The 15,123-nt window shown below is 45.5% G+C and overlaps 1 protein-coding gene across 1 annotated transcript in view; it reads right to left on the bottom strand.

Annotated features, from left to right (window-relative positions):
- Positions 1 to 322: 322 nt before the first annotated feature.
- The window catches only part of LRCH3 (leucine rich repeats and calponin homology domain containing 3), a 105,316-nt gene continuing 90,515 nt past the window's right edge, over positions 323 to 15,123 (bottom strand). The window contains exons 19-20 of the mRNA XM_056126482.1: positions 10,219 to 10,296; positions 323 to 3,068 (exon numbers count right to left, since the gene is read on the bottom strand). Of these exons, the coding sequence (XP_055982457.1) occupies positions 2,952 to 3,068; positions 10,219 to 10,296 (195 nt within the window). The 3' untranslated portion in view covers positions 323 to 2,951. The remainder of the gene's footprint in view (positions 3,069 to 10,218; positions 10,297 to 15,123) is intronic.

The raw sequence follows: 15,123 nt of genomic DNA, 5'->3' as shown, positions 1-15,123 counted from the left end.
AGCCCAGGCATAAGCATTACTACAGGGTACTAGTATAAGTATGGAACTACATCTGTAGCAACACATGGTGCCAGGGATCTGATTCAGGGCACCATGTGTGCAGCACACATTCCAGCCACAGAGGGCTATTTCCATGGTCCCTTTTTCATTTTTCATGGGGGTGGGGGGAAGAGGAAAACATGCCATGGCAGGGATTGGCCAAGGGCCTCCCGTGTGCCTGGCAGGTGTTCTACGGCTTCAGTTGTCTCCCTGGCCCACAAACTCATACATTTCTCTCCTGGAAACCAGGCTTTACGTACAGAAAGTCTCAAACCAGTTTGTATTTCATACTATTAAAGTGTTGGCTTTTATTTGAATGTCAATGTGTAAGGTGGCATACAGGCAATTTAATAACATACATGATATTGACATATTTATACTTAGAACTTAGGCATTATATTTACAGACAAATATAGGACAATGTTTTACAAAATCTTTTAATTACATGTTTACAACATTTTCAGAAATAAAATCTGTTGTAAACCATCTCACTGCAATATGTATATAAAAAGGTTCCTAAATATCCATGTTTTCCTTCATTTCTATAAACATTTAAGCGCTTAACTTTTAAAAGTTCATCACATAGTCATACATAATTAGTCACTGCTGGGTTATAGTAAGAGAAATCCGACTCCTTGATGAACCTTAAGGCTGTGTTTTAAAGGCTATGAAGAAAAGTGCTTGACTACAAGCCTCCAGCCTTGCTCTTCCCTCCTCCCTGAGGGATTTAGGACACTTTGCTCAGAAGAGAGTCTGAACCGGGACTAGAGGCTGGTGCTCGGCACAAGACTGCTGACGGGTGGCTGGCCGACTCAGCTGTTTCCTCTTCTGTATGTTGGCACGGGGGAGCTTGCTACTGAAGGGAGAAGTCAAAAGTCATCTCTATCTTACACTGGAGTCAAGCAAGGCTAAATGTTAAGATGAAATTCTCTTTCTAGGTCAAAAAGATGTATCAAACACTGCATGCAAAATTATTCCAACAAAAACGTCATGGTTTGTGCTTGCATCTTAAGATGGAAAAGGAAATTCTATTTATTTGATATTTGTCTCATTCAATATTAACAAGTACACAAAATTTCCCATAACACTCCAGGCATATGTACTTGTACTTGAATGAGTTCAATTAAAATGCATTAGTAAGCTGTCCTGGTATGAGAAAAATCTGAAATGGACTTGAAATTTCTATTCATTCCTATGAGAACGTAGGTTGTACATATTCCAGTGTGGTTGTTATGCAGATCTTCTAGGGCCATTCCTTGAGTAATAAATGACAAACAGTCCTGTCCTTTGCTGGGTTTTAAATGGATATTTTAAATGGATATTTTGGAGACTGCCCTAGATTTAAGTGTGTCAGGATGGCCGAGTGGTCTAAGGCGCCAGACTCAACCTGGTCAAAACCAGAAGGAAAAATACATAAAGTTTAAAAATATACACAGCTAAATCCCAAATAAGTCATATGACTGATGGACGTATTTGGAGCTATAAACAGAGCAGAGCTGGCTCAAGAACTTAGAAGATACGTGACTTCTGCTCTGTGAGGCTCCTGAAGGGCTGGACTTTGAGTAGAGACATTTTATGTTCTAAAACAATAATCATGACAAAGCTGTAATGTCCAAGTGATTTAGAAACAAGGGAAAAACATCACTTTGTCCAGAAACTCAATCGATTTTATCCAAGGTTACTTTTAGATTGCATTTACATGCGAGAGATTTTACTCAAATCATGTAATTGGTAAAGAAGATCCAGAACAATTAACAGAAAAATATGTAGACTAGACCCTTCATTTAAAACATTCATTGCCCTTGGGTTACAAGGGCAATGACAACTAACAGATAACATGACAACCAAAACTGAAGTGGGAAAAAGGATGCAAGTGGCTTCACCTTTTGGTTAAACAGTCCAGGACATTCGAAGCACAGCCTGCGGCCCTGCCACCTGCTCCACTGAGCAGAGAATGTAGGGTGGAGGGTGGAGACCGGGTGAGCTAAATAAGCTGAGCTGCTTTTAAGATACCACAATGGCCTGGACACAGTGGCAGGACCTGGCAGTTACCTGAAGGAAATTACGAAATGTGGCCTTTCCTTGATTCCTTTAGCATCCTCAGAATCTGATACTGGGAAGCGGGACATGTGTGTGCCTTGCAGATCCGGGGGTGCTCAGAGAAGTCAGTGCAAAGCTGTTACTGGCCTAATGATCTGGAATCTGTGTGGAGTGTGATAATGTAGGTAACAGATGATACAACCATAACCGTCATGCTGACTGGAGAGAATCTGGGCCTTTTACGGTAATTTTGTTTTGCCTTGGACAAAACAGTCCAAGTAACATTAAGTGCTCTCGATTTGCAATGTGGCTCCAAAGCAGCGTGGGCCCTGAGCCCCCAGAGCAGACACCTAGCTTTAAGCGTGGTTGCTCTCGAGACGGGAAGCTTCTGCAACCTTAAAGCTCTCTGCCCATGGATGACAACCTGTGTTTGTACAAAAGCTCCAGGAGATCCAAATGGCTCCAGAAATGTACAAGCAAGGGGGATTCCTAGATGTACTGGAAATAGGTAAGGATAACAGAATGTCTGTGCCTTCAACAGAACTGAATATCCTTCTGGAAATATTTATCATTCTGATTTGTGGGGAAAAACAAAACCTCTAGGAAAGTACAAGCCAGTTCAGGCTCTGGTGTTGGGTCCTCAGTAATGAAAAATAAGAGGCAATTGTGAAACCAACCGTGTCGTCATAAGCAGTTCAGTGGAAATGGATATAACCTCCCCTAAAATGGAGAAACGAAGCAAAGCATTCCCGTTAGGAATCATGGAACAGTCCCTTGTAAGTGCGATAAGAGCCTGGCCAGGTGGCGGCTGGAGCAGCAATCACGTGGTCCCGTTCCTTGCCTGGCCAGGCCCACGCTGAGGCCCGGGGTCCTTACACCGCAGACGGCTGCGGCTTGGGTGGAGCCAGCTCCAAGAGGGCCTGGACGGTGGCCGCGACCCGGCTCAGCCCTTTCTCTTCTAGAATGTGGAGAGGCAAACACAATTGCTCCTGAAACAGGACCACGCAACACAAAAACAAACAAAAGAGAAAACAGGATGAACATTCAGAACTGAAAGGAAAAATAAACACCTTTCCCTCAGAACTGCCCGCTGAGATGAAGCTGGCTTCTTGACTGAGCCATGCAGAGTGGGTGTCTTGATACTCTTACTTCATTAAAACAACCAACCCAGAGTACATGATAATGGAAAATGGACAAGTTACATCACTTGCTTACAACAGTGGAAGAACAGAATACTGTGAGGTGGGAGCAACATCATTCACCAGGACTGAGTAAGGTGGCTCTGCGAAAGAAACAGGAAACTAGGAAAAAAGTTCCGTACGGCTCAACTCCTGAAGACAGGGTAGGAGACAGTGCTGTCTGTAGGACTGCGGCTCATGCACCCAGGAAGCCTCCTGGGACACTGACCTCACAGGCGGAGATGCTTGAAGGGCTGCTCAGCATTCTTGGCACCACAAATCCCCGAGGCATCACTAGCCTTTGGAAACCCTACGTGGCTGGAGTGGTCCTGGTGGCCCATGGGAGAAGCATCACGCCCCCGGGCTCAGCACTGGAGCGCCAGTCTAGCTACTGGACAGTCGCCGGGAGGAAGATCCCTCGCCAATCCCCACCCCAATAAAATGGTTTAAATGTCTGACAAGGACTGCCCCTTATATGGGAAAATCTGATTATTTTGGGATGTCTCTCCATTATTTTGGAGAATCCATAGAAGGTTCCAATTCCATCAAGTTAAAAATCTGAACTTAGATATTTAAAAAGATATTTCAAATCCAAGAATTTAATGGATTAGACAATGCGAGAGGTCTGCCATGCGGTCTCAGTGAGGAACACAGTTTGGGGCGGTGCTAAGGGGCTCAGTGTTTGCGATGGTCCTGGTGCCGCGGGGCCAGGGGTCACGTGGGAGCCCACATGCACAGTATACGTCAACGTGTTAAGCTCTTTCTTCAGCTCAGTCACAACATCTTGTTTTGTTCTGGGGCCGCACCTGACAGTGCTCAGGACCATCTGTGGTGCCGGGGAACCATGTGCAAGGCAAGCCTGCTGTGCTACTGCCCAGTCAGCCAGGAGCAGCTGAAACACTACCCATGTGGAGAAAGTGTATGGACTGGCTGACGGAAGTCAGATACTTCTGTCTGCCTTAATAAGCTGTTACTCCTTTCTCAGAAGAGAAAAGGGCATATTTTAGGGAAAATGCCTATTATTAGCTTTTATTTTTGTTTCTGAGACCACGGCAGGCAGTGCTCGGGGACCAGGTGGTACAGTGGGCCAAACTCTGTCCCTGACAAGTGGAGCACAAGCTCAAGTCTTCTGAGTGATCTCCTGCCCCTCAGTCAGGGCTGAGTGTCTTGGAGATGGTTTTCAGGAAGGACACCATAGCCGAAAAGAGACTATGTATTTATTCAAGAAGGTAACTAGGTTTTTCACCTTGCTTTTTCATTAGCAGAACTGTATTAGCAAGCTTGATAAAGCCGATTGCAATAAAAACATAACATTTTGAACTTCCGCAGGTTATTGGTACTTGTGGTACTTTGTTACTTCAAAAAATTTAACATTTTGAAAATTCAAGCAATGGCAATATTGATCTCACCGAGCTGGTAGCTGGGACGGAGGGCTGCAGGCCTGCAGCGGGCTTGCATGCAGGCCGTTCCCAGGAGCCTCGCCTCACTGCCTGAGCGGGCAAACTGCTCCTCACTCACTTAGCTTTCATCACATGATTTTTTTTTCTTTCTTTTTTTGCTTTTTGGGTCACACCCAGCAATGCTCAGGGGTTACTCCTGGTTCTACACTCAGGAACCACTCCTGGCGGTGCTGGGGATACCCTATGGAATTGAACCCGGGTTGGCTATGGGCAAGCAGGCTGCTGCCTCACAAACTCTTCAGATATGTAAAGGTAGAAAGGTAAAGGCCCTCCCGTTGTTCATCGATTTGCTCAAGCGGGCCCAGTAACATCTCCATTGGAGACTTTGTTGTTACTGTGTCTGGCATATCGAATACTCTCGGTAGCTTGCCGGGCTCTCCAAGAGGGGCGGAGGAATCGAACTCGGGTCGGCCATGTTGGCTGCGTGCAAGGCAAACGCCCTACCGCAGTGAAATTAAAATTGAACAATTAAGATATACTGAGAATGATACAAGTTCCAATGTCAACTTCAATGTCAAATGCCCTACCCGCTGTGCTATTGCTGACTTTTTAAGGAAGAAAACTAAAAGATCACTGACTGTGTCACCACACAAACTGACCCACCCATCTCCCCGTCACACAGAGTCAGGAGCCCAGAGAGCACTGTGCGAACACTAACGTCTGACGTGGTCAGGGATGCCATGCCTGCCCAGCAGGAAGCCAGGCTTCCCGCTCGCACCCTTCAGACGGGGCAAGAGTCGGGGAATGTGCCTGTGGGAGCCAGACTCCTAGGCAGCAACCATAGTCCCAGCGCCAAGTCCGTTAACTCCGAACAGCCAGAGTATGCCCTGACGGCAAATGCCACCAATAAAGGTGATTCCGAGATTCTAGGGCACCGCTCAGTAGAGCAATGTGTAGCCCACGTCCCCTCCAATCAGAAAGGGTGCCACTATTTTCCTCATCAACAGCTGTTGGGTCACCAGCTCCTACTTTTTTTTTTTTTTTTTTTGCTTTTTGGGTCACACCCGGCGACGCACTCCTGCTTTACACTCAGGATTCACCCCTGGCAGTGTTCAGGGGACCATATGGGATGCTGGAAATCGAACCTGGGTCGGCTGCATGCAAGGCAAATGCCCTACCGGCTGTGCTATTGCTCCAGCCCCACCAATTACTTTCAAAACACCATTATTACGCTTTTTGTAAACAAAGTTCTAAGTCTGAAGCCTACAGTCAAAGACTCAGTACAGTACTGAATTAACTGAAATGCTTTGGCACTTATAGTAGGAGAGGGAAGGCCACCGGGAGAAAGGACAAATGACAGGAAGGAGAAAATGCTATTAAAAGAAAAAAAATGTTAGCCCTCATTACAAATGCTTCATATTGTGAGAGGTTACTTACCTAAATGTATGAAGAAAGAGTTATCTACTTTATTAGTTAGCTCTTCAATGGCCAGAAAAAAAGATCAAGTAAATATGTAAATTCTTCTGAATGAGAAACAAACCTTTTTTTACCAAGCACAGAAATGAAGCATGAAATCCCACGAATAATCAGTTAAAGGGGGAAGACCCAATAATAGAGCATAAAGAGAGTTAACATCAAAGTACAGTAAAATGCCACAAAACCCAAAAGCTGGAGAGACAGACACATAAAACTGGATTCTTCCGAATGTGCCCCAAGAGAAAGTAGTGTTTCAACAGTTCTTTTAACGCTGAGGTTTAGCTGAAGGATGTCGGAAGGGGAACAAAGATTGTCCTGTCCAGAGTGTGAGCAGGAAAGGAAAACAGAAAAACAAAGTCAGTGTATCAGAAACAGATTTCAGTACAGATTCATTACGATCAACTAAATCATATTCAGAGAAACACCCTCTAACGTTTTATATTATGATGAGTGAAAATAACACACAGCAAAACAGAACTACAAAGGCTCCTTTCCGTGCTTAGTTTAATTCTGCTAAGTGGCAGAGTAAACATGGTGACCTGCTTGGACACTCAGAGCTAGCTGGTGACTGGCCAGGGCGGTGAGGCTGCATGAGGGGTGAAGCAAATGACGCTGCTCTGTTTTTAAGTTTAAATTTCTGGATTTGGGGCCACACCTTCCTATGTTCAGGGTTTGCTCCTGGCTTTGTACTCAGGGATCACTTTTGGTGGGGTTTGGGAGACCCCTGAGTCCTGGAATCTAACCGAGGGTCAGGCGTGTGCAAAATAATGCCCTCTATCTCTCCAGACCCTTTCATTCTTCCTTAGTAATGAAAAATGAGTAAGCCAGAAAGCAAGGCCCAGTCCTCGAGGTGGCTGAAATAAAGGATGTTTTCAGAGAAAGCCAGGGAATCTGAGAAGGGATGAAGAATCAGGATTCTGACCCTGCAGCCAGAAGTATGTAATGGTTTGGGGTCCCTAAAGGAGTGGGAGAGATAGGACAGCAGGGAGGGCACTTGCCAGGCAGGTGGCCCAATTGGGATCGATCCCTGGTCCCCCATATGGTTCCTGGAGCACTGCCATGAGTGATCCCTGAGTGCAGAGCCAGGAGTAAGCCCTGAGCACTGCTGGGTAGAGCCCCAAAATAAAAAACATACATAAGAAGTTGCGGTCAAACCCACCTGACCCAATCTACAAATATTCACAAAGCAAATCTGGCACGGAAAGAGACAGAAGACACAAAACCCCCACTCACAAATCAAGAAATTAGTAATTACAGAAACATTACTAAGCTTGGTAGTGGAAAGCTATTTTTTTTTAACATGGGAGTCAATCATCATTCTAAGACATAATATACTGGACCATATAGAAATCTTCATCACCCTTAAAAAAAAATTAGTACCAGAAATTAAATTCAGGGTCTCAAACACAGATAGCGTGCAACACGCCGAGCTATGGCCCTCACCAGGGTATTTCAGACACCTTTAGTAAGATCAGAGTAAGGAAACCGCATGCCCAAGGCAACCTTATTTATATTTACTAATTTCTCTTTTTCTACATAAATGACAAAACACCTATTTTTAGCAGGAGAAAAAGCAGAACAGGAGCCTAGAGAGGTGGCGGTGGTGCTGGTGGTGGCACGGGGGCTCTCGGACGTGGTGTGGGTCAAAGTCCCACTTCCCTTCTCAGAGGGGAGTGAGGAACAAGGAAGATGCGGAGACCCACCCACCCACCCTGCACAAACACCTGGTCCTTAGTTAGTATCTGGGACACACCCAACAGTGTTCGGGGCTTCCCCCTGACTGCAATCAGGGGTCCCTCCTGGTGGGGCTCAAGGGACCATATGGGGTGCCAGGGATGGAAGCTGTGTTGGCCGCGTGCAGGGTATGAGCTCTCCTGCTGTCCCAGCCCAGCGCCGAGTCTGTAGGATGGTCTGATATCCTGACTGGACTGTGCTTAATAAACAGCACGGCCTGGGGGAAGCGGGGGAGTTAACCTCAAGTCAGCCATAATCACCTGCTTGGCAAACGGCCAAAGGCTGCATGCTTTTTAGCACAACACTTTTGTCTTCTGTTGGCTGGTGGCAGCGGGTCCATTCTGAATGGATGGTTGAACCAGTGGAGGATGGTTCTGTCAACACCAAATACATGCACAATGGCTGTAATTTGGGCAACGAGGACCATTCCAGGGCTGAGGGCCCAAGGGTGTCAGGAGCAAGACAGGCTGTGTGGAAACACTGCAGCGCTGGGCCTTCATGCATGTGGTGCCTCAGTGCACGAGCATGCATCAGAGGTTAAACCCAGGCCGGTGCATGCGAGGCTGACCCGCCTCCAGTCTGCCTTCAGCACTCGGCTGTGTTCCCGCCTTCCGTTCCTTGGACTGACTGGACATGAGTTCATGTTCTCTCTTCAAAGTCTGCAGCACAGAACTGGGGAGCTGGTGGGCGTGTGAGGGGCCATCCCCAGGAAGTCGGGTCCAGACTTGTCGTGCAGATGAAACAATGCCTCTGCCTAGAGCCCTACTCACGCTTGCACTGGGTCAGAAAAGATGGTTTGTGTTCACAGAGGTAAGCTTTTAGAGAGACTATGGTGGAAAAATTAAAAAAAAAATCACTGAATATTTCCATAGAAAAAGGGTATAAAGAGAAACAGAAAAGTCCTTGATGATGAACACTACGTGTTAATTTCAGTTGAATACTCAGGTAACGGTGAAGATGCTCCTGACTAGTGCAGCTGCCTGCGGCTGAGGAGAAGGCTGCCGGCCCGCCTCCAGCTCTTACAGGCGGTCACGAGCACTGTCTTCAAGAGGACACTGGATTGTGGACATGGCCGCATTTGGGCTTCAGACAGCTAATGAAGGTAACAGAAAATTCGTCTTTTTTCTTGGAATATATTCTTCTTGAACAAACTATGATGACCAGAACTAAAGGTCGTAGTTGAAAAAAAAAAAAAGGTAGCAAAAGGCACCACTGTTGTCCATTCCTTTAAATTTACTCATATAGCATGTCATTAAGCATAATAGTTCTTCATCGCATAATCGATTAAACACTGGGAGAGTGGGGGCTCCTGAGCACTCCTTGGGGGCGCCACGGCCTCTGGTAGTGCCGGAGGACCATGTAATGCAGGGGACCAAACCAAGGCTTGTGCAATGGAATAAAAATACCACATACAAACATCACGTGCATATCCCTTAAGCATGTCTGAAGCTCAGTGAGTGAGTCAAGGCTAGGTGTTTGCATCTGAAGCTGTGACTGAGGATCGGGGAGCCACACGCCTCCAGAGCAACGCCTCTGCTGTGCTAAGAGCCGAAGTGCAGAGTAGAAAAACTGATTAAATCTGAAAGTCTGTGATATATTCGATGCCTCATCCCAGTGTTTCGTGTATTCGTCTACAGACTATGTTGATGTCTGCAGCACAGGAACTGGGTGAAATCCTTACAGGAACTCTGCTGTACTTGCAACATTTCTCTAAATTTAAAATTACTTCAAATGAACATTTGTGGGGAGCCGGGATCAGAGTTGGGGTAGACCCAGTGGTGCTCAGGGATCACTCCTGATGGTGTGTGAGGAATCACGTGGGACCCGGTGGTGGGGCTGGCAGCACGCAGGTCAAGCACTTTAATTCTTTACTGTCTCTTTGGTCCCATTTTAAGTATTAAAAAACTGACACCACATCAAGCCCATACTGCAGGCTGTGCACCACTAGGAATGGCCACTCTAAAATTTAAAAAAATTAATGAAAATAACCTTGAAGCCGAAGGAGGACTTCTCAATGAGCACTGTGCTTGTCTAAAAAACAGATTCTACAGTGTCTGAAACCTTACGCCAAGTTAAACAAGTAAGAATATTTGGAAAAACTATTATTTTGATTACTCAGTATTACTTATTACAAATTATTTAAATTTACATGTGCATGTTTCATTTGTTTGGTTCTTGGAAATAAGTAAGGAAAACTGTTTAGATTCCAGCAACAAAATCATGTTAGCATCAACTTATTTTAGCGCTAATCCTACACAATTTTAGATACTGGGATTTCTTAAAGATTAATAAAATAATACCCAAATTTATCATGGCAATATAAAATTTGCCTAAATTGGTCATTTTATTACCTGAGGCACACCAATTTTTCTGCAAGCTTCCAGGAAGTTCTCCACATTTCGCCTGCACTTTGCCATCGTTAACTTAGGCTGTGAAGAAAGAAAAATGTGGTATTACTAACAAAGTTTTAGAAAAATTTGCTAACTTTTAATAGCTGGAAAGCAACCAGACTGTCCCAAGACAACTAACTCTGTTAGGAGTTTGTTCTGGCTTATGGACCTTGTTTGTTCACTCTGAACACTGGGCTTTGATTTTTTTTTTTATAAGCACCTAAAAATAGAGAAATTTAGGGGGAGAGGTGTCTAAAATTTTTTTCAACTTTAAAAGAATAAATGCAGGGGGGTATGGTGCCGCCAGCAGGTCAATTTGTACCTGTGACGCGAGTGCATCAGCAGCCTGATGGTGCCTTCAGACTTCCAGATACCCCAAAACTGCTGCTGTGCCTTTGGCCAAACCCCAAAAACTTGGGGCAAAAGTTTACCAAGAAAGTAAACGGCCAAAAGTTAGGTATGTGAGAGACACACACACAAACCACCTTGGGCTCAGCTGTATAATTGGAGGCATGGCCTTGCTGGTTCCTGATCAAACTGCTTAACGGCCATGATCCCAGAGGCTCAGAAACAAATCTCGAAACCCAACGGCATTTAGCAGAAATTCATCCGGTACCTGCAGTAGGTTACTGGTGCCAGGCCACCCCAGGTGGGAATAGGTTTCGCGCCTTGGCCGGTTCCCCCTGGCGACCTGGTGGCCGTCATCCTCCAGAGGCCACTGGATAGTCAGGTTTGGGCCCACAGTGACGAGAAACGTGGGGACTCACAGGATGGGGGTGGAGCCAGCCCTTTCCTCCCCGTCCGAAGGAGACCTGGAGTCGCCGCCCATGAACAGCCTCTCTGACTCCTGATCAAGCTGCTTAAAGACCATGATCCCAGAGACTCAGAAATAAATCTCGAAACCCAGCAGCTTTTGGCAGAAATGTGCCCGGACCCAGCAGTAGGTTATTGTTGCTGGGCCACCCCAGGGGGGAATGGGTGCTGTCCCTCCGCCTGCTCCCCTTAGGCGGCTCGGTGGCCGCCATCTTCCAGAGGCCATTAGACAGTCAGGTTTGGGCCCTTAGTGTCGAGACACGTGGGGCCTCACAGGATGGGAGTAGAGCCGGCCCCTTCCTCTGCACCCCAACGAGACCCCAAATTGCCGCCCACGAATGGCCTCTCTGGCTCCTGATCAAGCTGCTTAACGGCCGTGATCCAAGAGACTCAGGAACAAATCTCAGAAACCAGCAGGTTTTGGCAGAAATCCCTCCAGATTTAATTGTTAAAATTTCGGAATTTCAAAATTGTGCGGCCACTACTGTGGCAGTGCGACATATGTTATTCATAACCAGCAATAGAAAACAAACTGTCTACTGTTGCCTTTTCGGCAGATCTGAGTGTTGTGGTAAAATCCTAAATAATAATGGTGGGTCTGGTGTCAAAATAATGAATGTAATCAAAGTAGAGAGAGTAATGTGAAATCATCTGCCCCACAGGTAGGGGGAGGGTGTGGGATGGGGATATACTGGGGTTTTTGGTGGTAGAGAATGGACACTGGTGAAGGTATGGGTGTTTCATTGTATGACCAAGACTTAAACCTGAAAGCTTTGTAACTACTCTCATGGTGATTCAATAAATAAAATTATATATAAAAAAAAAGAAAATAGGTGGAGTTCACGCCCAATTCAATCAGCCTAATCAGTGGCTGAATAAATAGCTACTCCTACATAGAACTGATTCACTTAATTTGTCTTTTTAAAGTATGATAATTAAAAACCAACAGCATTTTGCTCATCAGTGTACTGCAGAGCACCAGATGTTTCCACTCAATGGTAGAGATTTTTTTTTCAATCTTCAAATTTCAAAAGACTCTCTAAAAGAACCTATTTTCTACAGGCTTTTAAATATTTCTTTAAAGGTTCTCTGAAAACACAATTTTCTTACAAACAAGAGAGCTTGTTTTGGAAAATGATCATTAATAACTAGAAGAAAAGATTTGTATCGTAAGGTTTTTGTCTAGTAGGTTATAACGTCAGAAATACAAATTTCATTTTCCAAAATGCTGAAAAAATTTAACCATTTTATTATGGCTGGTTTCAGACATTCAGCACCAGGTCTGGAAGCACGTGCTGGCAGGGACTCTGACCTAGAGGTTTCACAGTTATTACAAGTCTGCCTCTTTGCTAGGTCAGAAAGGTATTCCTTATGAATATTCGGGTTTTCTCAAAGCTGTAATAGAAAGCCAGAGTGACAGGCAGGGCATTTACTTTACACACAGCTGATGTGGGTTTGATTCCTGCCACCTCATATGGTCCCCCAAGCCCTGCAGGAGTGGTCCTGGAGCGCTGAGCCAGAAGCAGTACTGGGTGTGGCTCAACAGAAAAAAAAACAGCATAGTAGAAACTCTGTCACTGAAGTGAGAAAATGATAAATGCATACCAGTGCTTGAAGTTCTGAATCTCAGTCTAAGGAAGGCAGCACTGGGATTTATTTAGCAAGAGAAGAGAAGGCAGTGTGGGATGGAGGGAAAAATGAGGAATTAGGATGAGGAGCCACATCTCTTGCCAAACCAGATTCTTTCGTAACAGGTTTTTAAAAAAGTGAGATATAAATAGAATCATGAACTTGGCAGCACCGGGGTCACACTGGTTATTTCCTGGAGCTGGGATTTTGTCTGTCTGGGGGAGGGCACAGAAACGGGTTCACTGCTTCAGTGCTCGGACCCGGCACAGGCTGTAACCATCAGGACCATCTTGGGAATGCTCTGGGGCCAAGTGGTGCAGAGTTCAAACTCAAGCCCTCTGCATGTCCCCTCACTCCTAAGTCACATCCCCCATCTAGCCCTAGAACTGGGACCTTCTGCCTCTCCCTGTGGAAGAGTAGGCTGTCCACTGCGCTAGCAATAAGGTCTTCTGAGTTCCTGGCAAGAGGGAGCTAAGGGGGCTTGGGCAGAAGAGAACTGTCACGGGTGCATGTTGCTTGCGCCCAGATGGCCGAGCGTGGGTGTCACCTGCATCTCCCCTGTTGAGATGTGGACTTTCATGCTTCCATCTCCGAGCTGGGGTCTATGTGTAGGGGCTTCTCCGTCTTTAGGAAGCCTGCAATTTCCCTTGAGCGTGTTGCTCTCCACTCTCTTCCTTTCTCTCCCTCCTTCCCTTCAAAAACCTCCAAATAAAATCTTTTTCACTTTAAAAAAAAAAAAAAGCAGCCCCAATAGTGCTCAGGGCTTACTCATGGCTCTATACTCAGTGTTTATTCCTGGCGGTACCCAGGGGACCATACGGGATGTCAGGGATTGAACCCAGGTCGGCCACATGCAAGGAAAATGCTCTACACACTGTCACTGTGCTATCACTCTGGCCCCAGCGTTCGCTCCAGCTTAATTAATTTTAAGAGAGATGCCCCCCCCCCCAAAAAAAGGAAAAAAGAACCTGCTTTTTACTTAGCATATTCTTTGCTAAGAATTCTTTCTCTATGTACCACTTTCCTTTTCTGTCTCCTAGGAAAGGAAGAGGAAACAATACACTTGACTTCTTTCACTATAAGAACTTTGCTAAGCAAACCAGGATTCTGGTCTAGATTTGGAAGAGAAGGTTGGAGTGTACACAGGGGCAACCATGGATATGCTTTTAGCAAACAAGAGAACCCAGGGGCTAGGTCAAAAGAATCAAACAACAAAAAACTGGTTTAAGTGTCTCCACTGAATTTGACAAAAGTAAAGGAAAAGAAGGTCCAGAGCAATGACAGATCTCCGTGAGGCACGTGTGAGGCAGAACCCCCCACAGAGAGACCTAACAGGAAGGCAAGAGTGGGGCCCCCACCCATCAGCCTCTCAGCACTTCTCCCATCCCAGGGATCTGGGTCAGTGTTTTCTAACTGAGACACAGCTCCTTTCTATAGAATGAAAATGTTTACTAATGACGTCATGTAAGAATGTTCTACCATGACAATGTGAAGTGCGCACACCTAGGTAGGTGTTCAGGAGCCCTCGAAGCCCCGATGGAGACTCCAGGCAGGGCTGCGTCTCTGCAGGCGCACGGTGGAGCCCAGCACTCTGTCGTGTGGACAGGCCTCAGGGGAACTGTTATCCTCAGAAGACTTTCTAGAGCCTCAGATGACAGTCTATGGTTTTGAAAACCATGTGGAGCGTGTTGCTTCTGTAACATACAGACTGCCTGAATAAGAACTCTTACAAAGTGGAAACACAGTAATTTCAACAAGGACATCTCCCATAAGAGCAAGGAATAATATTTTGCTATTGAGGATATTAATTTGGGGCAGAGGAGAGGGCTGGGGACACACCCAGCAGTGCTCAGAGATCAACTCTGGAGGGGCCCTGGGGACCTTACAGGGTGCTGGGAATCAAACCCTGGTCAGCAGCATGCAGGGTGAGGCCACCAGCTCTGAACTCTCTCTCTGATCTACTGGAATGACTGAAATGATTCTGAATGCTTTTGGACTTATCCTCTTTGGTGACATGGTTCATTCATGTTTTAATGATTTTAAACATTTCTTAACAGTACACTTGTACTTCATGACACCTACGCTTAGTGAAAAAACAAATGACAGTGGGTCACACATCATTGATCTCCTCACAATGACAAAGATGAACTATAACGGAATAGTTGGAAACAACACCACTTTTCTCAATTTCTTTTTAAAAGATTCGACATCCCTCACTGTATACCAGTGGTCATTTTTATGGTAAGAAAAATCAGGAAACAGTTGGTATGAGATCTGAGATTTGGAAGTGTTAGTATGGATGAAGCAAGCCAAGATGCTGACTTCTAGTTAGTGATAAAGTGCATGAAAACTCCTTGTATTATGATTTCTACTTTGGCATATGTCTGAAATTTTCTATAATAAAAATTTGAAGCTTCCCTGACA

This window comes from Sorex fumeus, unplaced genomic scaffold (genome assembly GCF_029834395.1).
Source record: "Sorex fumeus unplaced genomic scaffold, SorFum_2.1 ptg000063l, whole genome shotgun sequence".
Taxonomy (NCBI): domain Eukaryota; kingdom Metazoa; phylum Chordata; class Mammalia; order Eulipotyphla; family Soricidae; genus Sorex; species Sorex fumeus.
Note: the sequence above shows the minus strand (reverse complement) of the source record. Positions and strands in the feature narration are given on the sequence as shown.